Raw genomic sequence first — 26,426 nt, 5'->3', positions numbered from 1 at the left:
GCCCAGCTTCAGGATGGGGTGTTTGGAGGCTTCTGGAGGCAATGACAACTGAGGCGGCGTCTTCCTCTGGAGTCATGGGTTCCTCAGGCGGGTGTGGAAGGCTTCCTGCTCCCAAGGCAGGTGCTGGGGCGCCTGTTCCTCTTAATCTTTCTCAAATGGAACGTCCCACCTGCCCCAAACCTGCCTTCCCCAGTCCACCAGATGACTCCCAGACACTTTGTTCCTCTGCTACTAGTTTCCTCACCTTTCAAGTAGGCACATGAAAGCCTGGTTGCAACGAGTAACTGAGTTGGAGTATGCAAAGGTCCCCCAGCAGCGTCTGGCCTGTAATACCGATTAGAGAAAAGTGAAAAGTGAAAGCCGCTCAGTCATGCCTCTTTGTGACCCCATGGACTGTAGCCTGCCAGGCTCCTCTGTCCATGGGATTCTCCAGGCAAGAGTACTGGAATGGGTTGCAATTCCTTTCTCCAGAGAATCTTCCCGACGCAGGGATCAAACCCATGTCTCCCTCCTAGCAGGTGGATTCTTTACTGTCTGAGACACAGGGGAAGCCCACTGACTAGAGAGGCGATGACTAAATGTCAAATGCTTCCCCTTGACTGTCAAACCTAGTGGCCCTGGTTCTTCACTTTTCTCCCCTGTCCCCTGGAGAAGTCATTCTCCTTTCTGAAATTGCCCATCTTGCATCTCCTCCCTCTTGGGCTGTGCCTGCTGCATCTTTCAGATATTATTACGTCCTCCTCCGAGCATCCCTATGCCAATACACCTGGGCCTGGCTTCCTCTCTCTGCGCAGACCTTACCTCAGAGAACTCCTCTTTAGTGATGATACCCACCTCATATGTCAACCTTGCTCTCTCAAGCCCTGTCCTACTGGTGGCCATGCCGGTGTTCAGTGTTCTTTACAAGGTGTTTCTTTTATGTACAGATATTTTATTGCTGTTTTACCATTATTTTTGTATTTAAAAATATGACATCCAGTCTGTGGCCATACCACCCGAACGTACCTGATCTGGTCTAAAAGTATGAAATCTGGATCATTTGTGTGCACAGATATGGGTGGCTCAGTGGTAAAGAATCTGTCTGACAGTGTAGGAGACGTGGATTCCATCCCTGAGTCAGGAAGATCCCCTGGAGTAGGAAATGGCAACTCCAGTATTCTTGCCTGGGAAATCCCATGGACAGAAGAGCCTGGTGGGCTACAGTCTATACGGTCACAAAGAATCAGATGTGACTGAGCACCCATACACATCCCATTTTATAGTTGAGGAAACTGAAGCACAAAGAGATTAAGTAACTTGCCTGAAGTGATACAGCCCTAGTCTATGGGCTCTCAAGGAGTCAGACACAACTCAGCATGCACACAGATAACCAGGAAGTGCTCGGCTTGATTGGAACGTAGGTAACTCACTCAGAAAATGTTCTGACCCTGTGAGAACAAAGCATCCCACGCATCTCACATGCCCATTTCCTGATGACCAGTGAGAACGAGCGTCTTTTCTGTTATTTTTTCCTCATATGTATCCCCTTCACAGCCATGTACTTCAAAGGGACTGATGGCGTCATCTTGGAAATGAGGCAGAGATGTTAAGGGCACCATGAGGAGGGTGTGCAGGTTTGAGGGGAGGGAAGGGAGAGGTAGTTCTCTGCACCCAACTCCCGGTACCTCTGGGAGTCCGACACCCCCTTCCCTTCTCTCTTCCTTCTCTTTCAAGTTCAACCTTTCCTTTTCCAGGATAATTCATTTTTATTAGAACCTTCTTCCTCACATAATCTACCTGATTAAGTCCTGGTTTTGGCCCTCTAACATAAAATGGCAAATGACGACAAAAGGTAGAAGATGATGAGTTGATGCCTCTCCTTTTATTTCAATATTTATGTGTTTACCTGGCTGCACCAGGTAAATAATTGCAGGATCTTTGGTCTTCACTCTTTAGTTGCAACATGTGGGCTCTTAGTTATAGCAGGTGGGATCAAAGCCAGGCCCCCTGCATTGGGAGTGCAGAGTCTTAGCCACTGGACCACCAGGGAAGTCCCTTCTCCTTTGAAATAAAATAGCTATATTTGATTATTGTAAGAAAATAAATGGCAAAATATCAGTAGTGTGCATTGGTTCGCTTGTTGGTTCCAATGTCACACTGCTGGTTGGACTGCAGGACTGAGATCTCGTCAGCCAATTCCTCTTGCATGACCACTCAGCCCATCTAAAATCCACTTGGTACTAACTCCTCCTTTTTTCCTGGTCGGTCTGCCCTCACCAGACAGGTTTACCTCTCATCTCCCCACCCCATGACATCTGCTTCCTCCTCAGAATCCTTGCTACGTCTCTAGCCTGTGCCTGGAGCCTCTCCCCAGCCGTCTCTCGGTTTATCCAAGTCTCCTCATCCTCAAAGGCCTGCTTCCTGAGACCCTCCTGCCTGCCTGTGCGTGGGTGATTATTCCCTCTCTTGAGCATCAGGACACCCAGGCAGCCCTCTCCCTTAGCACCTAGCCATCTGCTGCTAAGTACTTCACATATATACACATACATATTCTTGCCAAGTCTGGATAAAACATGTACGTGTGTGTGTATGTTAGTCGCTCAGTCGTGTCCAACTCTTTGTGATTCTCATGGATTGTAGCCCTCCAGGCTCCTCTGTATACATGGGATTTCCCAGGCAAGGATACTGGAGTGGGTAGCCTTTCCCTTCTCTAGGGGATATCCCAACCCAGGGATCGAACCCCAGTCTCCTGCATTGCAGGCAGATCCTTTCCCGTCTGAGCCACCAGGGAAGCCCTATGCACATATACACACACACATAAAATGTGCAGTCTTTTAATTTTGTTTCCCGGACCCTAGATCTCTGGCTTGCATGTACTGGTGCTCAGTGAGTGACTGGATTATGGTGATTCAGTTTTGTGTTAGTTTCCTTGGGCTGCCATAAAACGTACCGCAAACCGGGGCCGGGGAGGGGGAGCTTAAACAACAGAAATCTATAGTGTCACAGTTTTGGAGAGTAGAAGTCCACGATCAAGGTGTCAGCAGGGCCGTGCTGTCTCTGAGAGCTCCAGGGAGGCAGCCATCCTTGGCTCTTTCAGCTTTTGGAGGCTCTTGGCAATCCTTGGCTATGGCAGCATCACTCCAGCTTTATCTGGTGTTCTCCTGCGTGTATGTGTCTCTGGATCCAAATTTTCCTCTTTTTACAAGGACACTAGTCATGTTGGGTTAGCTTTTACTCTAATGACCTCTTATTAACTTGTCCCTGTCCCCAAATAAAGTCCAATTCTGAGGTTCTGGGGAGAAAGACTCCAACATCTATCTGCAGAACACAGTTCAACCTATGATAAGTTTCTTTGTGAAATATTATCACCTTACATTGTATTAACAACTTGGGTGAATGAGCGATGGACTTTTATTTACATATTAAAAGTCGTTGATTATAGGGGAGAGGAAATGCTAATTAGTTTGTAGACACACATTTCATGTTGAGGAATTGATGACATGTTTACTAAATTGTTGAACATTAAGGTTGGTAGTGAATAATTTTGAAATTTAACCCCTGTCATTTTCAAAGAACTTTGTGAATGTATACATATATATTCCTATCCAAATCTGTATGGAGTATACTTTTATAGAGACATAGACACACACACACACAAATAAGAGACCAAACCAACACCAGCTATTACACCTTTATCACGTTGTATCAGGGTCTCACTATATAGTTGAATTTTAGAGAATACTGTCTGAGATCTGCTGATTCTGAGTCTGTGCAGTGGTGAAGTTTTTCCCAATTTACTAAGTCGCTTGAAGTGGATAATATTCTGAACAGCTAATATCGCACTGTCATAGATGTCCTTGGAATGACTTATGTTTCTAAAGAAGCTGTTTTTCTGTAGACCTTGGAGAACCCTGACTGAGAGAGAGCAGATATATGTGTATGTATGAAAAGTCGGGGGCTTTCATAGTCCAGTAAAATGGTTAAAAGGAAACCGTCACTGTTTGGTTTTATAGTCCTCTAAGTCTTGATAGTCTTCAAAGCCCCGGATGAATAAGCCTGCTGAGTTCTTGTCCTTGGTGTGACTGTTTATACAATATCCCGGGCTGTTGCCAGGTGAGGGAGCACACTGCCGTGATTCAGATGCGGCTGGGGCCTCCCTGGTGATAGTGTGTAGGACTCTCTGTGCCTCTCGGAGATAGCAGCCCCTGGAAGGGCAGAGAGGCCTGGGTTCTGCTCCTGGCTGCCTGACCACTCAAGGTCATGGGCAGGCCACTCAGGTCATCTCCAGGGGCCTCAATTTCCTCTTCTAGCAAGTGGAAATGTTAGCCTGCAGCCAGCATTTTCCTAAATTTCTTTAGTTCTGGGGCTCTCTATTCAAATGAATATGTCTGACAGTGCCATCTGTAGAACAGTGAAGGTGCGGTGACTGGTTTAATATGAGGTCGGGGCTCATTGGCTGCCCCAGCAGTGTGCCCCACCCCCACCTCGTCCGACCCTGAGGAGAGATGGGAGACTGTACAAAACTGCTGACACAACTCTTGCCTTTTCCTAACTTCCCGAGACTTTGTGTTTCTTTCCTCATGCGGAGAAACCAAGGCCAGTTCAAGCGTGAGCATGTCGCTGTCAGAGTGAATCTGATGACTGCGATGGAACAGCAAAAAGACGCCAGAGGAGAAAGGTGGACAGACAGGCAGAGGCATCCAGATGGACATGGAGAATCTAGTAGGCAATCAGATACTCAGAAATCTAAAGCCACCACCACAAGCAATAGAATCTGTCAGTATCTGTTAGTATGCCCGGCAGTGCACCAGATGACTTACATGTGTTTTGCCGTGTCTTCCTTGAAATAAGCTTCTGAAATTGATGGTATTATCCCCACTTTACCATTCAGGGACCTTGAAGTAAGTCACTTGCACAGGCCACACAGCCAGTAACGCTTTGCAGCTCTTACTCAGGTCTGTGCCCTGGTGAGTCGTCATGGTGACGTCAACTTGCATGCTTCCTCCTGTCAGGAAGGACTGGTATCAGTCAAGGTAACTTACCCAAGGTGTGTACTGTACCACTGGGTTCCAGAAAAGAACTGACCCCCCGCCTCCTCCCAGATACTCTTCTCTTTTTCCTGGAGTTTTTAGGCCTAAGCAGCTATTGTCTGCTTAGAATGGAGTATTATCTTTGAGAAGTTACTCTTATAAGGATACTATTAGAACTACATTTTCTTGCGAGATTCTTTTTTGAGCTGCACCAGGTCTTAGTTGTGGCATGTGAACTCTTCCTTGTGGCATGAGGGCTCTAGTTCTCTGCGTGCGTGTGTGCTAATTCGCTTCAGTTGTGTCCAACTCTGTGCGACCCTATGGACTGTAGCATACCAAGGTCCTCTGTCCATGGGATTCTCCAGGCAAGAATACTGGAGTGGGTTGCCATGCCCTTCTCCAGGGGATCTTTCTAACCCAGGGATCGAACCTGACTCCTGCATTGGAAACCTTAGCCACTTGGAACCCCAGGGAAGTCCCTCTTGTGTGATTTCTGCTTGACTAGAAATTTTCTTTTGCTTCTCATCTTAAAGCATTCAAAGTGATCTTTTTCCAACCATAAGTTTATGTAGGAAGTGGTCTCTATTCATTCTTGTGAGATAGTTAAAAATAACAAACATCTTAGTTACTCAAAGGTCTCCATTTGTCTGAGGGGACAAGCCTGCCCATCCCCTCTATTCCAGAGGGAATAGTCCTAGTCCTCTTCCAGACTGTGGAAGAGCCCCAGAGGCTTAGTTATAGCGTCCATTTTTGTTATAATCAGGCTAAACAATGTCAAGCATGAATAATGAGCAGGAACCATAATTTGCTACCATGGGCACACAGGTCAGACCACATTCCTGAAAGTGATCGCCTCTGCCTGCAGGAGGATCCAGCGCCCAGACACTCAGCACTTAAAGAGTCCCCAGGTCTTCTCTTGCCTTCTGGCTGGAAGAAGTGTTAGTTGCTCAGTTGTGTCTGACTCTGCAACCCCATGGACTATAGCTCGCCAGGCTCCCTGGGATTCTCCAGGCAAGAATATTGGAGTGGGTTACCATTCCCTTCTCCAAGGGATTTCTCCAACTCAGGGACTGAACCCAGATCTCCTGCATTGCAGGCAGATTCTTGACCGTCTGAGCCACCAGGGAAGCCCTCTGGCTGGAAGTCCAAAACCAAAAGTTTTGAAAATGGCTTCTAGTTTTCAAGTCACTCAATTCATATTTCAGGTCGTTGAAGTCATACTGGCAGCCAGACGTGTGAGCTGCTGTCTATCCTGGCCTCTGGGGTCAGGGGCTGGCTGTGGCAGTCTACCAGTATTCGTTTGGGTTTATGGTAGGCTGTGTTTTTGGTATTGCTTATTCTCTGAGACCCCTTCTATTTTTTAATTAATTAATTTTTTAATTGAAAGATAATTGCTTTACAGAATTTTGTTGTTTTCTGTCAAACCTCAACATGAATCAGCCACAGGTATATGTATATCCCCTCCCTTTGAACCTCCCTCCCATCTCCCTCCCCATCCCACCCCTCTAGGTTGATTCAGAGACCCCGTTTGAGTTTCCTGAGCCATCATCAAATTCCCGTTGGCTGTCTATTTTACATATGGTAATGTAAGTTTCCATGTTACTCTTTCCATACATCTCACCCTCTCCTCTCCTCTCCCCATGTCCACAAGTCTGTTCTTTATGTCTGAGACCCCTTCTTGACCATGGGATGTTTTTCGTCTGTAGAGTCAGTGTCTTGGATGACCACGTACTCCAAATATTCTGGCACAGGCACAGTTCCAACTGTTTTCTCTTTCTTCTTGCCTTCGAACTGTACTTACTGAGCATCTACTTATGCTGAGCACTGAGGATCTAGCAGTGACTACAACAGATAGAGCTACTGTCTCTGTAGATAACCTCTGTAAAGGTGATCTCATTGTAAGATCTTATATTCTGAGTTAGGGTTTAGAAAATATGGCCATCTATCACTGAATTTATACCCCTGCTTTCCAATAGCAATAAAACCTCCACAGCAGTTTAGGCTGAGTTACTTTTCTATCGTTTTTCTTTTCTAAGGCCTTTGCTGCCAAGTATCTTAAACAGCCAGAGCATGAGCCTGTAAGTAAGTTGTAAGTCACGCAAACATCCCAGGGAACAGTTTCATTGAAAGAGTCTCTGTATAGTTTACTGATGATGCCTGTCATGAATTCTGTTGCTTTGCACAGAGGGACTTGGGATGCTCTTTCAGTTGATTATGTCCTTTCCCCTTCTTTGGCAAAAACTTTTTCGTTCTGTGCCTTTATTAGGGCTTTTGTTTTCATGGCAATTTTATCTGCAGTTGTTTTATGTCCAGGAAGCTTTTAGTAGGCCCAGTGTACATTTTTTAAAATTTGATTTTTTTTTAATACCGAGCAGCATTGTAAAGAAGTTAAAAAAGCTTTTAATCAGGGAGAATTTCAAGCATAAACAAAAGGAGACTGAATTGTGTAATGAATATTGGAGCCTTCACCCAGCTGACAGCCCTCAATCCGTGGTCAGTCTCGCCCTATCTCCACCGCCGTCCACTTCCTCCACCCTGTGTCCCAGATATCATAAATAGTTTAAGTATATTTCTCTGAGAGATAAAGATTATCTCTTAATATAATCACAATGCTGTTATCATGCCTAAAAATTAATATTTATCTTATGGGGAGATTATTTTAAAGGACATGGGAGGAGAAAAATTTAGCTATAAACACAGTGCCAAACATGTCAAATCTTTTTACTTTTTTTTTCTGGGTTTTCTAGTTTTTAACCCAAACCATGCTGATGTTTTGTAAAAGTAATAGAAGTCACAGCTACTTTACAGCTTTTTCTGGATATAGATTTTATGCTTGGGGCATATACCACCCCCTACCCCCACCCTGTGGCTTCATCTTAGAGGAACAAAGGATTTCTCTTCAGGGGACCAACTTTACATATTCTGGGTAATTCCCCAGAACCTCTTCCAACTTTCAAAGCTTCTTATTCGTTCAGCAAGTATTTATTGAGAACTCATTAGGTGTCCATCACTGTTAGATGCTGGGGATTATGGTGAAAAAGAATTCAGATAAGACCCTAGGCTTCTTAGAACTTTGATTTGGTAGGGAAACTAGCCTTATGTATCTCGTGATGCTAACAGTCACTCCATCATGGTTGTGGTAAGTGTTGTAGAGACCTGACTGTCTGAAGAGTTGGTGAAGATGACCTTGAAAGAAGAACATTTCAGCCTAGCAGTGGCTCTGCAGTGAGAGGGAATAGTCTGTGTAAATGCCTGAGGCACGAAGGAGGTTGGCTGATAAAGGAACAGAAAAGAGGCCCTGAGGCTGGAATGAAGTGGGGGACTGTAGGGAGATGGATCCTGGGAGGCTGGAGAAGAGCCTCCCATCCTGGCCTCGCCTCCTCCCAGTGGCCCTGGATCTGAGAGCCTCCCTCTTGGCTCCCATAACCCTGAGGTCTGGGACCACATGAAGCTGTGAGCTCTACTTCCTCTCCTCTAAGTTATCCTGAGGGTTTTGGTGGCTCAGAGGGTAGGAATCTGCCTGCAGTGCAGGAGAGCCAGCTTTGATCCCTGGATCAGGAAGATCCCCTGGAGGAGGAAATGGCTACACACGCCAGTATTCTTGCCTGGAGAATCCCATGGACAGAGGAGCCTGCAGGGCTACAGACCATGGGGTCGCAAAGAGTCGGACATGACTGAGTGATTAACACACAAGCTGTCCTGAAGGCTTTGTGGTTAAGGAAAGAACCTAGATTTGGAAACACAAACAGGCACTTGAATACTGCCACCTTGGAAGAAATAGTAATATATACACAGTAGGGTTAATGTGGGAATTAAAGAAAACATTGTATAGTAAAATGGCTCGCCAAAAAATATTTTCTTTCTTCGTAAACTCCGCTTCCTCCTCCCCATCACAGCCCAGCAGCTCCTCAGGAGCCCTCTCCCTTTGGGGTGGCCCATGCTGATGGCCCTGCTCCTGTGTTGGGCCCTTCCCCGTGGGTCTCTCATTTAGATCCTGACTTTATAATAATTTTTTAGTTGTCATTTTTTGAAAAAGTATTATCGAAGATGTGGAGTCCAACTTTCTAGATGTTTTACTCACTCAAACACGCACTTGCAAAACAAAAAATAGAAATATGAAATGTACTATTTTTTACTTAACAGGTCTTTGCTATCTTTCCATTTGTGTAACTTTCAGATCCACGACCTCTCAGGATGTGTTTCACAGACCATGTTGTTCCTGGCTGGTCTGTATATACCTCCATCTGTGGTGGTCCCCATCTCCCCTCATGGGCAGGGAGACAATCTCTCCTGATCTGGTCACCTGAGCGTTTTCCTGTAGGCCAGTCCACCTGTGAAAACCTTTGCTTTTCAGAAACAAGTTTTCCCAAAGCCTTAGGCCAGCATCAGCTTGTTTTTCAGGAACTGGGTGGAGCTGGTGACTGAAAGGTCTTGCTTTTGTTTCCTGGTACGTGGGAGTTTCATTAGAGCTTTTCCTCTTCCTGATTATACGTGTAGTAAAGCTGGGATATCTAATCCGAGCTTCTCACTCCTCTGAGTGCCATTTAACCCCCTACTCACCTAAACTTAGGTATCAACATTAAGAGTTGCCTCAGTGCCTATGGGAGCCAGGTATGAGGGGCTCTAGTGAAAGCATTTTCCAGAAGCAATGCAAGTGTCCCACCCCTCATATTTTATCTCTTAACAAGTTTGTATAGAAGGGAAGCAATGGATGTTTTGTTATTTTTTAAGGTTAATTTTAAAATTTTTGGCTGTGCTGAGTCTTCATTGTTGCACGTGGGCTTTTTCTAGTTGCAGCAAGCGAGGGCTACTCTTTATTGCGGTGTGTGGGCTTCTCACTGAGATGGCTTCTCTTGTGGAACACAGGTTCAGGCTGCGTGGGCTTCGGTAGTTGCAGCACATGGGCTCAGTAGTTGTGGGGCATAGGCTTAGTTACTCTGTGGCATGTAGAATCTTCCGGGACCAGGGATCAAACCTGTGTCGCTTGCATTGGCAGGCGAATTCTTAATCACTGGACCAGCAAGGAAGCCCTTCTTATTAATTATTTTTCAAAAGGTCACTTTGTAAGTGAATGATCCATGAAGTTATAAAGAAAAAAAAATCAAATTTCATTCTGACCTTCAGCATCCCTGCTCCTCCCCACCATCCCCTCTTTAGAGGTCATTACCAGTACCAGTGAAGTTGCTCAGTCGTGTCCAACTCTTTGCGACCTCATGGACTGTAGCTTACCAGGCTCCTCCATCCATGGAGTTTTCCAGGCAAGAGTCCTGGAATGGGTTGCCATTTCCTTCTCCAGGGGATCTTCCCGACCCAGGGATCGAACCCAGGTCTCCCGCATTGCAGGCAGACACTGTAACGTCTGAGCCACCAGGGAAGCCCCAGCTTAGATATCATTAATGATTAATAATTTGGTAACGTTTACAAGCTTTGATTTGATCAAAGGTGGGATCATAAAGGAGTTACTATTCTGCCACGAATGAATGATTTTAACATGCACATTGTAGTTTTATATGTCAAAGATGTTTTGCAAATGCATAGAAAGAATTTATGCAAAGGTGGTTTAAAAATTAGTGCAAGAGCAAAGTTACCGTTGTAAAACTCAGCCTTCTGTCCTGTGATATTGTCAGCCCCAAGGAAGATTAGTTGTAGGCTGGTTTTTCTCTGCCATCTCAGTCCCTTGTCTTAAGTTGTTCTTGTCCCATCTCTTCCATGTTGTGATGGCCTACTCTGTCCCTCTACATCCAACAAAGCCTATGGGGTGGTGTCCTTAGTATCAGACAGAACTGGGCTTGAACCTAGGTGTGTGACCATGAACAAGAGACGAGACTTGACCTCTCTGAACTTAAGTTCTCTCCGCTATAAAGTGGAAAGGACAGTCATTGTGTTGTGGTGTGGCTGTGGAGATTAAATGTGTGAGGAACATGTCTAGCTTAGAGAAGGTGCTCAATAAATCTTAGTTTCTCTTGGCCACGTCCCCCCCTTCCCAAATGTATTTGCACTTCAGCAATGATGGGAGTTTTAACTGAGAGAGCCAAGGAGCAGAGGATTCTTTTGGAGTGAAAAATACTTTTCAGAAGTATTTCATGAATAGTCACAACAGGGGACCCCACCTCCCTTCCTCAGAACTGGCTCCAGGGTCAGCTCTAACGTCAGAGGACAATCTGGCTGCCAGATGGCTGTCAGCATTCTTCCCCCCCACATATCTCAACCTCCTGCATTTCAGGCCACACAGTTAGTGATGACGATGAAGTCAGACAGAGGAACCAGCATAAAAACAGCTTTACCAAGAATATGAGATTTCAGACACTCACTCTTGCTATCAGGGATGGCATAAGTCCATTAGGCACCTTTCTCAGAAGGCACCTTTGTTAAAAAGGCGCCTTCTCTGGGAAGATGGGTTCCTGTAGAGTTGATGCTTGATAAAGCGTCAGAGCTTTGGTGGAAATTAGGGCAAGGTGCTGGTCTTCCAGGGGAAAGATAGGCACAGGCCAGTTATGACTTGGTGAGTAGAGACCAGGTTGGATTTCTACTGGCAGTGCCACCTCTCTCCCATTGCCAGGCATCTCAGTGCTGGGCACAACCTCCGTGACCATGTTCAGTGGGCCTGTGATGACAGCTGCCTCTACAAAGCCTAAAGAGTCATCATTCTCTTCTCTCTTCCTCCCCTCTTTCAGCATCGTGACCTGAGCAATGGAGAAGCAACCAGGAAACTTCCTCAGGGTGTTGTCTATGGTGTGGTGCGAAGATCAGATCAAAACCAGCAGAAAGAAATGGTGGTGTATGGGTGGACCACCAATCAGCTGAAAGAAGAGATGAACTACATCAAAGACGTGAGTAGTTTAAGGATTTTTTTTTTTTCTGTTTTATCATCTTCTTGTAGCATGTAAGAGGGTTGAGTTGGAAGCTCTGATATGAACGTAATAAGTCACTTTGAAATAATTCTAAACATTGTCATTTTGGATGTAAAAACCACTACAGATCTTCATGGTGATGTGAAAAGTGTTAGTCGCTCAGTTGTGTCCGACTCTTTGCGACCCCATGGATTGTAGCCTTCCAGGCTCTTCTGTTCATGAGATTTCCCAGGCAAGAATACGAGAGTGGGTTGCCATTTCCTTCTCCAGGGGAACTTCCCAACCAGGGATCGAACCCAGGTCTCCCGCATTGCAGGCAGATTCTTTACCATCTGAACCACCAGGGGAGCACATGTGTAATTTTGCAGTGAGGTATAGAATGAAGTTCTATATGTTACTAAGTAAGGAGACTCAGTAGACCAAGTAGCTTTTTTCTTCCATGTATGATAAGGAGGCTCTTAGGTAGTTTTGCTTATTATATTGGGTACTCCTAAAAAAAGAGTTTGGACAGTTGTATAAATTTGGATGCTTTTGGCTACAGGTAGCAGAAAAGCCAACTCTAAAAGGAAATTTTTCTCATGTGGGGATAAGTCTAGGTGCACTCCAGGCAGGGCTCTCCAAGCACCAGTTCTACTTCTGAGATTTCCTTGGTTCTTTCCTCCTTCAGCCTCAGGCTCACAGCATCATCTGAATATATGATGGTGTCTGGAGAAGGAAAAGGAGACAATCATCTCTGGTTACCCTTTAGAGACCTGTCATCAGACTTGCACTTTTGTCTCATTGGCGAGGACCCAGGTCATATGCCCATTCCCAAATCCATCACTGGCAAGGGGAATGGGCCTTGCGAATTGGTTTAATGCTTCACGCCAATCAGTTGGGTTGAAACAGATGCTGGGAAGTCAACCACAATAGACATTGTCCAACCCAGGCCAATTAATACCATTTCTTTGTAATTAATATTACATTTCTTTTAAAGTGTACGTTCTTTGGAGAACTTTTGAAAAATATAAAGATGTATGAAAAAGAAAACAGAATCACCCATAATTCTACAGTTCACCCAGAACAGTTGTTAACATTTTGGAGTATTTCCTTGTAATCTTTTCTTTTCTTTTTATCTATCTATCACCTATCTTTCTTTCCTTCCTTCCTTCCTTCCCTCCCTCCTTCCCTCCTTCCTTCCTTCTATCCATCCATCATCTCCATTCCTTCTTGGTCTACCCAGTGTCTCCCTAGATTGAATAGTTCCTTTGTTGTCAAACCAGAGTGATTAGATAGAGAGGATATGCGCTGTCTCAGACGCTGGCCTGTGGACTAGAAAGTACTCGTGAGAAGCAGGTGCAGCATGGGCAATGGAGTCCCCATGGTTCTTGGTTCAAGGTCCAGCTCTTTGACCCATCCCAACTTTTGCCCTATCTGAGCTTCAGTTTCCTCATTTACAGATCATGGGGGCTGAGAAGGGACTGTTAAGGTCAAAACTAGCTCTGTTTTATTTGACTGTGTTTGCCAGTAGGTCACAAACACGTGTGGTCAGCTTTTGTTTTGAGTTTTTGAAAAGAACATCTCTTATCAAATATCAAAAAATAATAAATGTACCTTTCTTAATGTGTGTTGAAAGATTTGGATAGTTGTACAGTTTTAAGGAATAAAAAAGATAATAAATTCTTAACAGAGAAAATAAAGAAAAGCCAGCTGAGCCATACTCATACACAAGCGGACAGAGCCTGTCTCACAACTGTCAACCTCAGAGCCCCAGTCATCTGAACCCTGAAGATCATTTTTAACCATTCAGAGTAGTCCATTCCTATGTTTCTATGTAGGGACAGCTTGTACCTTTTTGGTTGCCCCTGTTTTTCTCATCCAAGTGCTTATGCCTTTCTCACTGAGATGCCCCAAATAACTGTAGATTGCCCAAGACAAAATGGTAGGTTCAGGCTGTCAGGTGTTCAAATCATATGGGAATTTCTGACCTGAATTGCCAACCTCCACTGTGATCTACAATTTAAAATTAATTTTTTGGTCCCACCTTCTGTGGCTGGCTTCAGATCCATCCCAGGCTACTCATTCCTGAGTGTGTTTATAGGTTTGTGTGCCTTCCCTCACTTGTGGGTGACTCTGGCAGTATTTGCCAACGGGAGTCACATCCAACCCCACCCACTCCCCAACAGTGAGTAGGCTGAGAACCAACTCAGCCCCACAGATGAAAGCCGTTCGGTCTGCCCAGAATGAAAAGGTTGTTGCTTTTGGCCTCATTTCCCCCAAAATGTTTGTATTCAGTGGTGAGAAAGTAGATTCTATCATTACAATTCATTTGGAAAGGACAAGGTGTTGTGACTTGCTTTCTTCTGCCCTGAAATCTCCACCAATATCCAATCATTCCTAATAAACATACAGTTTAAAGCAACGTGCTAGTTGTATAAATAGTTTCAAAATTGAGTCCCCACGTGTTGTGGCCTACTTAACCCCTCATTCTAACCAAACTGCTGCTTTTGAGCCTTTCCTGTGATAGAAGTTCCAGAGCCTTCTGGAGAGGGCTCCTTTGAGGCTGCTTTTTTTGTATGAGAATCCCTGAGTTCTTCATTCAACCAAGGGAGCACCAGAAGAAGAGTGGAGAAAGAGGCTATCTGTTAGGTTTTTTGTTTCTATTGGGAATATATTTAAGGCCCCACTACTCCTCTGGAAGTGGTATTACAGAGAAATTTAAACAGAGTTTGTATAAACAGGTGTTTGGGGGAATCACCATGACTTTTCTTATATTTAGTGCCTTGTGTAGTGTTGGTGATTATTGAGGAGCTGACTTTCACATTTATGGGCTCTCTAAGCTCATAATTTCCTTCCTTACATTCCAAACATTTATTTGTTCTTTGGCAGTCAGGACAGCAATAGGGAAAATTAGAGGTGCCTTTTTTTTGTTTGTTGTTTTGGTCTGCCTAGTCATGTTTTTTGGCATCCCTGGTGACTCAGTAGTAAAGAATCCACCTGCTGATGCAGGAGACGTGGATTTGATCCCTGGGTTGGGAAGATTCCCTGGAGAAGAGAATGGCCACCCACTCCAGTATTCTTGCATGGAGAATCCCATGGACAGAGGAGCCTGGCAGGCTACAGTCCATGGGGTTGCAAAAGGGTTGGACATGACATAGTGACAAAACAACAATAGTCATGTGTTTACGAAGTTGACCAGTTAAACAGTTTCTACTTCTAAAAATATGTGATAGAAAAAGGGGAAATCCTGCTTGAATATGATTTTTAGGGTGGTAGGTAAATTTCAATAAACCATTTTTTCTTCAGAGCATGTTATTTGATAATATTTATTAATAATTATATATAATCCACAATGTGTATTTATTATTATCACTATTATTTGGATAATTCCCTTGTGATACTCTTTCTTAATATCCCAAATTGTCCTGTTCCTAAGATTATTTTTTTGTGAGGCCCTTCTCTCGTTAGGGTTTCTTAAATGTTTTGGAAATCTCACATGAAAATATTTTAGCTTGATCTCTAACCAGCATTTTTGTGGGCCGCAGGTGAGAGCCACTTTAGAAAAAGTAAGAAAGAGAATGTATGGAGACTATGATGAAATGAGACAGAAGATCCGACAGCTCACCCAGGAACTGTCAGTAAGTAGCACATGTGAAAGGATGCTAGCACTTCTAACTGCCTCTCGGTTGCTAGTGCCCGAAGATACTTGAGTTTATCATGTTCCTTGTGAGTGGACTCATAGGAACGTGACTGTGCTGGGTCTTTGGTGCAGCTCATGGGCTCTCCAGGTGCATATAGTTGCTCCATAGCACGTGGAATCTTAGTTTCCTGACCAGGGATTGAACCCACCTCCCCTGCACTGGAAGGCAGATTCCTAATCCCTGGACCACCAGGGAAGTCTCTGGAATCATATTTTACATGAATTGAGGGACTATTATCACAGGATGAAGTTTATTATTTGAAGGAAAATTTTTGTGGCAAGAAGAATTTTCACTTTTAAAGCATTCCCTCCAAAGTCAAGAGCAAGATGAGGAAGCCAGCTCTGCTATTATTATTTGACATTGTACTGGAGAGACTAGCCATGGAATTTAGCAAGAGAAATAGATTTAGAGGTATAAAAACTGGACAGGCAGATGAAAAACTATCACAGTTCACAAACTGTATGACTACATACCCAGAAAACTCAACTGAACCAATGAAAAAACTGCTATAAACAGAAGAATTCTGTAAGGTATCAGGGTAAAATATTAATGGACATAGACAAATAGATTGCATTATGCAAAAAACTAGTGAGAGGAAATAAAAGCAACAAAAAACTGCCAGATACGTGGAAATAAATTTTAATAAGTAGAAAGACATATATATCATGTACTTGGAAAGGAAGATTCACCATCATAAGACATTAATACCGTTCATGTTGATATGTAAATTTAATATAACCCAGTAAAAGTAGTAAAGGATTTTTATTTTATGTTGTTCTTTTACAACTGAACTAGGTGGTTCCATGGTGTACAGAAAATAAATATGAAGAGTTAAATTTCTGGGGGGAGAAAAAGGCAATGAAGGAGACTAGCCCTTTTAATATTACAAGAAATTGAGAAAGCCTCAAAGATGAAAACAGCATAGTATTGGCACATAAGTTAATAGACATTAATGAAAAAGAGCCCAGAAATGTAACCCAATCTATGATAAATGTGACACATGAAATGAAGGGAGGAAAATAGACCAGTCAGTATATGCTGTTGGGACAGACTTATATCTGGACAAATTCTGGGTAGATTTTGTTAAATTTAGTGCCAGAAGAAAATACATGTGAATTGTTTTACACTCTTGGAGAGGGGAAGGTATTGTCTTATGAAGAGATGCAATTCCAAAATCACTAAAGAAAAAGTTGATAATTTTGACTACATTAAAATGAAGACTAGTGCTGGCAAAAATACCAAAGTCAAATGACAACCTGGGAAAAATTTTTTGCCTTTGTACTATAGGTAGTAGGCTTGGAGAAGCAAATGGCAGCCCACTCCATCGTTCTTGCCTGAGGAATCTCGTGGACTGAGGAGCCTCGTGAGCTACAGTCCACGGGGTCGCAAGGAGTCAGACACGACTGAGCGACTAGTAGGCTAATATCCTGGGTACTTAAAAAGCGCCCATAAATCAAAAAGAAAAAGGCCACACCTCATAAAAATAGGCAAAATATTTGTGGCAGATAATTTATAGTAAAGGACAGATGAAGAGATCTTAAATTCCTCATTCTCAATAAGAGAAACTCAGATTAAAATGGTCCTGTGATGTTGTTTTTATCTAGCAGACTGGCAAAACTGCCAAAGTGGAACAAGATGCTGTATTAGCTGTGCTGTAGAGGATCAGGCAGATTGTTGCTTGGAATGTGGTTTGCATTACTTTTAGGGAGAGCAGTTTGGAATATCTACCCAAATTACAAATACCTACATCCTTTGACTCAGCAGTTCTCTTCCTAAGAATTTATTCTATAGAAAAACTCTCATATGTGAAAAAACTCCCATATGTGAAATGATGTATGTATAGACTTAGTTGGTAAACATTGTTTATAATAATAAAAAGATTGGAAACCTTACAAGTCCGTTAAGAAAGAGAAAATTAAAAAATATATTGCATCTCTACAATCACAGAGTTGTGTAAAAATAAAAATGAATAAGTTCTTCAAAAATATACAGAAAAATTTCAAAGATATAGAGTAAGTGGTGAAAAAGCAAGACACAGGAAAATGTCATGTATAGTATACTACCATTTATGTAAACTAAGAGGAGAAAATAAATATATCTAGATTGTTTTGTGTGTGTACAAAAAATTACTGGGAAGATCATCAAGAAAGTAATTAATAGTGGTTCCTGCTTGAGGTACAGAGTGGACACGGTGGTAACTGAGCAGATGGGACAGGAGTGAAAAAATATTTCGTTTAGTGTCTAATATTTAGAAATATTTAATGACTTTTCTACTTTTAAAATGTTTGAACTCTAGGAATATATTGCCTACTCAAAATTAAAGAAAAAATAAGCTTCCCCTGGTTTAACCTAGCTAGTGCTTTATGGGAATAACATTTAAAAGAATACTTGTGGTTAATAACCTTGAAGGAAAAGTCTATTCTGTATGACATACTTCCCATAAAAGTTAATATCTGCAGTAAAGGAGCACAGTTGCAACAGTCATGTATTCAGTTCAGTTCAGTTGCTCAGTCGTGTCCAACTCTTTGCGACCCCATAAATTGTAGCATGCCAGGCCTCCCTGTCTATCACCAACTCCCGGAGTTTACCTAAATTCATGTCCATCGAGTCAGTGATGCCATCCAACCATCTCATCCTCTGTCGTCCCCTTCTCCTCCTGCTCCCAATCCCTCCCAGCATCAGGGTCTTTTCCAATGAGTCAACTCTTCGCATGAGGTGGCCAAAGTATTGGAGTTTCAGTTTCAGCATCAGTCCTTCCAATGAATACCCAGGACTGATCTCCTTTGGGATGGAGTGGTTGGATCTCCTTGCAGTCCAAGGGACTCTCAAGAGTCTTCTCCAACACCACAGTTCAAAAGCATCAATTCTTCGGTGCTCAGCTTTCTTGTATTAGAGTCTAGTTTATGTCTGGACTGTGAAATTATCTGCCTAAGACCTACTACCTTGATTATGTGGGGTGGGAGTATATAGGCATATCCAGCTTGTCATTCTCATTGACATGTAGGAAGAGATTTGTGAAATTGTCACCTGCCAGTGGAAATTCACTCTGCCATCACTGACACTGACTGTAATTAAAGCCAAAGGATTGGATTTGCAATAGATGCATAAGCAGGTCTCTGCCCCTTGCTTTCCATGGCCACGTCCTGCACACCCTCGTTTTCTCATCTAGACTGTCATAGGAGCTCCGTCTCTACCCACAGTCTCCTCCTCCTCCGGGTCACACCGCAGACTGTAGCCAGGTTAAGATGCTAACGTGGGACTTTCCTGGTGGTCCAGTAGTTAAGACTTCACCTTCCAGTGCAGGAGATGTGGGTTCGATCCCTGGTTGGGGAACTAAGATACCACATGCCTCATAGGCCAAAGGTCAAAACATAAAACAAAGCAATATTGTAACAAATTCAATAAAGACTTTAAAATGATCCACATCAAAAATAATCTTAAAAAAAAAAAAAATGATGCTAACTTATTGGCTGCATGAAGGTGCCCTGAGCAGGAACACACCTCCTGCCCCTGGCCTACTATTTCTTTCCTCTCCCAAGGGTACACCTCTCGCTGTCTCATGCCTGACTGCTTCCTATGGCTCCCACAGGCCTCACAGGATCAACCCTTGAGCCTCCCAGAACCTTACCTCTGGTTCTATTGCCTCCTGGCCTTTCTATATACCCAGCCCGTCTTTAAGGTCTAGCTTAAGACTGGGCTCTGATGAAACTTTGAAACACATTAAATATACATCCAACAAAGACAACACAACAGCAGCAGCAGCCACAAAACAACTCCTAGGAATTGGGTGAGTCCAGAGCATGTTCCTTCTATGGTGAGCAGACGAAAGCAAGATGGTCCAAGTGGTATCCAGCTAGCTTCTAGTCGTAAAGGTAGCCATGCATTTGCATTCAAATCCCTTAACTTTTCTCCTTCCCTTTCCTCCCTATAAAAAGGCATGTTCTGGGGGCTGCAGAGTGTTGTGAGAAGTAAGTGAGGCCCTGTTGGAGAAGGGGTGAATAGCATCCCGAGGAAAAGTTGTCTTGCCTTTCTGCTCTTTGGTTCATGTGGATGTTGACTTTGTAATGTAAAGCTGTACTTGAAGTTTCATTGACAGGGATGTGTCTGCCCTCAGGAGAAAGTTGTGACCTAGCTGAAGAATTTTGTGAGCATGTATGGTTTGGTTGTGTGTAACTGTCTCCTCAATCTGTCCAGGTTTCACAGGCAAAGCAGGACTACCTGGAGAATCACATCCAAACCCAGTCATCAGCCCTGGACAGTTTTAATGACATGAACGCGGCGTTGGCGTCGGACTCCATCAGCTTGCAGGTACTCATCTGCTCCCCATTGGCCAGGTTGTCCTCTGCTCCAGTGCATGTGTGCTTAGCCAAGGGTGGGCCCTCTGTCTTTGTATTAAAGTGTCACAGAATGTTCTCGGCTCATTATTCAGAATACACTCGGCCACAGCAAAGGCTGAGCCAGGGAGACGGTTAAGGAAGGAAGTTGATGGAAGCGCTTCCAAGTTGAGACTCCCAACCTTGCAGTTGCAGTTGTTTTTGCCCTTATTAAAATGGGGGTTTAGATCCTGAGTTCAGCGCTAATAATATCACTTGTCCCGCTAGACACCTTAGTGGTCCTAAGCATCAGTGCCTGAAGCAACATATCACCTGCTCCCTCATGCCACAGTGTTAGAAGTCTCACCAGTCACAGGAAGGATGGGCTTAACCCAAGGCAGTCCTCATTCATTCATGATGAGTAACTCTTAAAGACTATTAGGCATGTTTTCCTAATTTAGAAATTATTTTGCATTAAAAGAAAAAATCATGTGCCTTCCAAAGAACACCTAGTAGTGCCAGACAGGGATGCCCAAAAGAGTCAGGATCCTACACGTGTGTAGATGTGTGTGGTCAACCCACATCAAGGGGATTCTTCTCGTTATTACTTTGATTTGTTGGGAGTTAATCCCTCACATGCTGCCTATTGTTACTCTTTCAACCAAGCGCCCCCCATGTACTATGCAGATTAACTTGAAAATGTTCAGAGCCAAGCATTAGATTCAACATTATATTCAACAGCCTCTTCGGGCTTTAATTTCCAAACATGCAAATAATAGATTCTGTCCCCTCCCAACTTTATTTGGCTCTTATCTCTTTACCTTCCTCTTCAAAGTTCACACAAGCTATTTCATATCCTTTCTGGTTCTCTATAAATAATTTGCTAGATAAGCAAACAAATTTTTATGTTGGGATGATCCACTTCCCCTAGGATCCAGTATTTTTTGCTGACAGATGATTGGGCAGTAGTGCCAGCAATGAAGCTAGGATATAGTCCCATAGTGGGCCTGGGCAGGCTTTGTGTTTGGATTTGTCTGGAAGCCCATTTCTGGTGGGGCTCTGAGTCCCACCCTTTTCCTGGCTCCCCTTAGAGCATGCCAGTTTTCCCCTGGCCTCAGGCCAGGCCCTGCTTTGGTTCTGGTTTATTCAGTAGCCTTTGTTTTCCCTTCCTCCTGCCATCAAGGGGGCTTGCCCAGGCTCCCTTTCCTTCCCTCTTGGACATGTTCTCACCCTGGTCAACCAGGAAAGTCTGCAACTTACTTGATTTCACATCTGGTTGATATCTGTTTTTTTTTTTCTTCCCATCATAATTCTGATTTGCCACCCCCTGTTGACTGGAAAAACAAAAACAGCACACAACCTAAAAGTTGAGAGTTCTGTTTTATTCAGTGACCCCCCTGAGGACTATAGCCCAGGATTCAGTCTCTCAGAGAGATCTGAGGAACTATTCCAAAGAAGTAAGGGAGGACCAGGATATACAGGAGTTTTGGCTGAAGAAAAAAAAAGTAGTCAAACATCAGAAGGTTGCTGTTAATCACAAAAGAGAGACATCTTAAGTTAATGTTTTCAATGCTTTTCTGTGTGATAAGATGTAAGAGTCTGGGCTCATGGACATTATTTCTTTGGTATGCATCTTATCTCTCTAGGCTTAGTGTCCTGCTTTTTCCCCCATCCTGAATTCCCCTCAGGGCACACTGTCAGGTGGGCTACCCTGGCTGATGGCTTGATGGCCAGCAGCATTCATTGTTTTCTGGAATGGCAGGCAGGCAGGCAGCATTTTTGTCCCCATCACTGACACTCCAGGCATTAACTTCAAAGGTCAACTGTTAGAACAGGGTCCACCCTAACCCAGAGACCCTGACTGATTCCTCATCATGGTCTAGTCTCTTATTCCAGGGCAGTCAGAGGAGCCTTATAATGAAAAGATTAAAAACTGTTGTTTGAGAAAAATAAAAAGAAGTGGGTGGAGGCAGGGAAAGGGGAGGAGTGGAGGAAAGAAAGATACTGTCTCATGGCCAGGAAACTCAAATGAGTCTGAAGATATTAACTTCTTACTTCTTCCATTGTCTTGTCTACCTCATTCTTATTATTAATGACAACAAGACCAGGTCTTCAGTTTGACTTTATAGAATGTCAAAGCTGGAAAGAACAATTGAGATGATCTCCAACCCCCTTGTTTGATGGATAAACAAACTGAGACCAACAGAAATGACTTGAACGAAGTGTGTAGCTCCAGTCCTGGTCTCTTGGCACCTGATACAGGTTCTGAGCACAGAACTGGTCTCTGTAAAGCCGGTGGGACTTAGAGAGAGGATACTTGGCCAGATGACTTTTCAAGCTCCTTGCATCTCCAGTATTCTGTGATTCCAGCCTCCGAATGGCTTCTGTATTTTCTTTAATACCTATATACCACCATTAAAAATCCTTTTTATGACTTGAATATGTTTAGGAATGAGGCTTATTATCCAAAGTGGAGGCTCAGGAGTGGAGGAGCTTCAGACACTGGCCAGCTACAAAGAGGACATAGGTGTTAGGAAGTGAGTCCAACACCAACATCTTATATTAGAAGAATTTCCAACTCTTATAGAGAGTTGTAGGTAACTTCAGGAGGTGGTAGGAGGTGGTAGAAGTTGCCTTGTGTCTATTGCTAGGAATTCTGGAGTTGTGGAAGTCATTCGTCTGTAATGAGAGTTAAGCATGAAATAGCAACAGTATTAATTTAAGCATTCCTGCCTCAGTGGGCGGTCTGGATTAATAAGCGTCAGGCACTTGTCACAGACTCTGTTCCCTGATCCTTCCTTCATCACCACCCTTCTCTGCCTGAGGGGGGAATGTGAAGCATATGCAGCATCATAGTAGCCTCAGCCATGTTGTTGCTAGTTGTTGCTATTTTGGCAGCTCATCTAAAAGTATTGAAGTAAACAGCCTATTTAAGAAAAAAGTGGGAATACCTCCTTTTTATAAAATACCTATTTTGTTTTCTGACTTAGGAATTTGGAAAATATAGAAGATTTTAACAGAGAAGAACGTTAATACCATCCATACTCCTGTCCCTAGTGAAAGCTATTATTTGAATTTGGGTAACTCTCCTAGTCTTACCCCTGTCTCCCTGGTGGCTCAGTAGTAGAGAAGCTGTCTGCCAATGCAGAAGATACGGGTTCAATCCCTGGATTGAGAAGATCCCCTGGAGAAGGAAATGGCCACCCACTCCAATATTCTTGCCTGAAGAATGCCATGGACAGAGGAACCTGGTGGGCTACACTCCATGGGGTTTCAAGAGTTGGATACAACTTAGTGACTAAACAACAGCAAGAATTACAACCTCCTAGTCTTTTTTTTTTTTTTTTTCTTTCTGGGCATTTGGACAGATGCTTATGCATTTTTTTTTCAAAGTGGGATTCTTCTGTATTTACTGTTTTCAAACCCAATTTCTTTACATGTGAAATTATGTATCATTAACATTTTTCCTTGGAAAAGGGTTCGATCCATTTCCATCCACCCTAGGCAGTGACCTGTGGTGTTGGCAGCAGCGATGGGGAATTATGGGGAAGCTGACTGGCCCACCCATTACAGGGCATCAGACCTCCTGACCACCAGGGGGCCCTCAGGCGCTCTAATACCAGGGGCCCAGGCTTGTAGCTCCTGTTGCTGATGCCTCCCTCAAGGGTTGATGACAAAGGGATGTCTGGTGTGGTCTGGCCTGTTTTCTCATACTGCTAGATCTGGTTTTTATTTTCATCCCATCAGAAAACCCTCGTGGATGTTACTTTGGAGAATAGCAACATCAAGGATAAGATCAGAAATCTGCAGCAGACGTACACAGCCTCCATGGACAAGCTGCGGGAGAAGCAGAGGCAGTTAGATGCGGCGCAGGTTGAAAACAAGCTGCTGAAAATGAAGGTAAATACAGGAGCACGGATTTCCTGCTCACCTCTTCCTGCTCCTCCTCTCTCTCCTTCCATCATCAACTCTCCCATGCCGTTTTCTCCATTCTCTTCTCTGTTGGGTTTTGTCACCTTCTGTAGCCAACCCTGCAGGATTTGACCTGAAGGCACTGAGAAGGTTTCTGTGTTCAGAGCTGTCTGTGCAGATTGGGGGGGCACCCCACACACACCCCATTGGGCTCTCCTGCCTTGATCCGAGTGGCCTCAGCTGCCGAGACCTCATCATGGCACTGCCCTTATATACTGAGAGGGACCTTGGGATGCCTGCAGGTTTGGGACTTGAGAAGCTTCAGTGTTTGGGACTTCCCCGGTGGTCCAGTGGTTAAAAATCTGCCTGCCAGATGCATGGGACACGGGTTTGATCCCTGGTCTGGCAAGATCCCACATGCCACGCAGCAACTAAGCCTGTGCACCGCAACTACTGAGTCCTCGCTCTAGAGCCCATGCTCCATGACAAGAGGATCCACTGCAGCGAGAAGCCTGAGCACCAAAACAAAGAGTAGCTCCCGCTCACTGTAATTAGAGAAAACCCGCACGCAGCTATGAAGACCTAGCACAATCCCAAAATTAATTATTTAAAAAAGAAGCTTCACTGTTTAGCTTCTCTTTTAGATCCCCAGGCCTTTTTGTCTGGTTTGACAATGAAGAGCTGACGGGCCCCTCTGGAAGAAAATGGATGGGTGACCAAGGACTCTGGGCAGTGTCCTTTCTGCCGCCAGGCCTGGCTTGTTCTGCAGCTCAACCTCTAAGGCCCTGGAGGTCTCAGTGCTCCTTCCAGATGTGAAGCATGGAGCCCTCGCTCATCCATGGGTCTGTTCCTGGCTCTGGTTAGAGTTCCTCCCCAGTACCAGGAGCAGAGCCACAAACAGCTCCCAGAAGTCACTCAACAAATTATTTCCTGAATGAATTTGTTTTCATTTGGACCTGTGCTTCTCCGATTATGTTCAACACAGCCTAGGCTGTTCTAGAGGAGAGTGCCTTGTGGGTTGTGTACCCCCATGATTTATTGCACGAATCAGAGTATGTTTGGGAGTGAAAGGAAGTGCTGTTAAGAATTAGGGGAATAGCCTGGGCCACATGGTCCTCTCCCTAAGGGCAGCTGATGGGGAGGACAGGCTGCTATCCCACGCTGCGTGGTCTCCACGATGGCTGCCATGGGCCCTGCCATCACCACCCACTTGGCCAAACACAGCCACCTGGGGAGGGGAGGGAGCCAGGGAGCTACACAGTCAGTCAGCTCCTCTCTGCTTTCACTTAGACAGGGCTGTTCTTCTGTTTATGCTTTCATGTATTGTATTTCTGCATAAGAGTTACTTCGAAAAAAAGGGGTTTGTTGCTGAAATATTCTGAAGTGACTGTTAGGAGTTTCTCCCTCAGGGCAGGACCTTTATGCGGCCATTCATCCCACAAATACATATTCAGTGTCTGCTCTCTGCATCCGTGCTCCGTACCAGTCTGTTCCAGGTCTGTGGCGTCAGGGAGACCAAGCCTCTAACCCAGCCTGCAATTGTGTTTTGGAGGCTAATGCTTTACCCCAAAGTAACAATTTAAGAAGTGACAGTATTTCATGTAACCTGGATGCAGTGTCAACAGGACATGAGGGACAGAGCTTGTTCTCGAAGTGGAGATGAAGCACAGGACACACTGGGGCTTTCTCAGTTCGTGATAATCTCTGTTCAGGATTTCCCGTGTTGTGGCTTCTTGCTACCAAAACTTGCCTGGTGATGAGAAAGGAGATGTAGAGGACCTCGGGGGAGACTTTGGTCCAGTCTTTGGATTAAACATCATGTAACCTCTTAAGGTTGTAGTATACCTTGCTTATATAGAGATTATCTACCCAGCTAACTCAGCTCTCTTGAATTAGCAATAAGCTGGAGGGAAGAGACACAAACACACTTTCAGAGGCATAAAATTAATGGCCTGAGCTTTACAGGCGAGGGCAGGGCCTGGGCAGAAAGGAAGCAGCAGCCACCCCCAATGTACGCCTGCCTGCCCACTTTACTTTTTCTCATCTCCTAAGCTGGGTCTGTGCAAGCCCCCAGGAGCCCCCAGATTAGGTTCTGCAAACCACATGGGAGCATTTCCAAATGCAACAATTGGGAAAGCACCGAAGTATGGGAAGGATGAGTCCAGATTTCTCACATGAGCTGAAGTCTTCCCTAGGGACTGATTGTGAGTGCAGCTAATAAGATGGTTTCAATTCCATGTGGCACCTTCTCTTCAAAGACTTTCCTGCTCATCTGACTTAATTTTTTTTTTTTAGTGTATGCTCGTGGGGGGAAAATATCAAACAAATATGAAAGGTAACGTAGAGGTAGGCATACACCATTTTACATTCCTACCACCATGTAGAAGAATGCCAGTTTCTCCCCATCCTTGCCATTACTGGTTACTCTCTCACTGATTATAGCCATCCACGTGGGTGTAAAGTGGTAATTAATTGTAGTTTTGCATCGTTGATAACCAGTGATGTTGAGCATTGTTTCATGCATTTGTTGGTTATTTGTATATTTTTTCTGGAGTATCTGTCAGATCCTTTGCCCATTTTAAAATTAGGTTATTTATATTTTATTGTTGAGTTGTAAAAATTCTTTATGTATTCTGGATACAAATTATTAGATGTATAATT

The 26,426-nt window shown here is 44.1% G+C and overlaps 1 protein-coding gene across 2 annotated transcripts in view; it reads left to right on the top strand.

Annotated features, from left to right (window-relative positions):
* MYZAP (myocardial zonula adherens protein) overlaps positions 1-26,426 on the top strand; it is a 115,903-nt gene that overhangs the window by 16,947 nt on the left and 72,530 nt on the right. For both annotated transcript variants that reach the window (XM_065940610.1, XM_065940609.1), the window contains exons 3-6: positions 11,684-11,839; positions 15,385-15,477; positions 19,735-19,848; positions 23,601-23,753. In XM_065940610.1, the coding sequence (XP_065796682.1) occupies positions 11,684-11,839; positions 15,385-15,477; positions 19,735-19,848; positions 23,601-23,753 (516 nt within the window). The remainder of the gene's footprint in view (positions 1-11,683; positions 11,840-15,384; positions 15,478-19,734; positions 19,849-23,600; positions 23,754-26,426) is intronic.

The sequence above is a fragment of the Muntiacus reevesi genome, chromosome 7, assembly GCF_963930625.1.
Source record: "Muntiacus reevesi chromosome 7, mMunRee1.1, whole genome shotgun sequence".
NCBI classification, from domain to species: Eukaryota; Metazoa; Chordata; class Mammalia; order Artiodactyla; family Cervidae; genus Muntiacus; species Muntiacus reevesi.
Note: the sequence above shows the minus strand (reverse complement) of the source record. Positions and strands in the feature narration are given on the sequence as shown.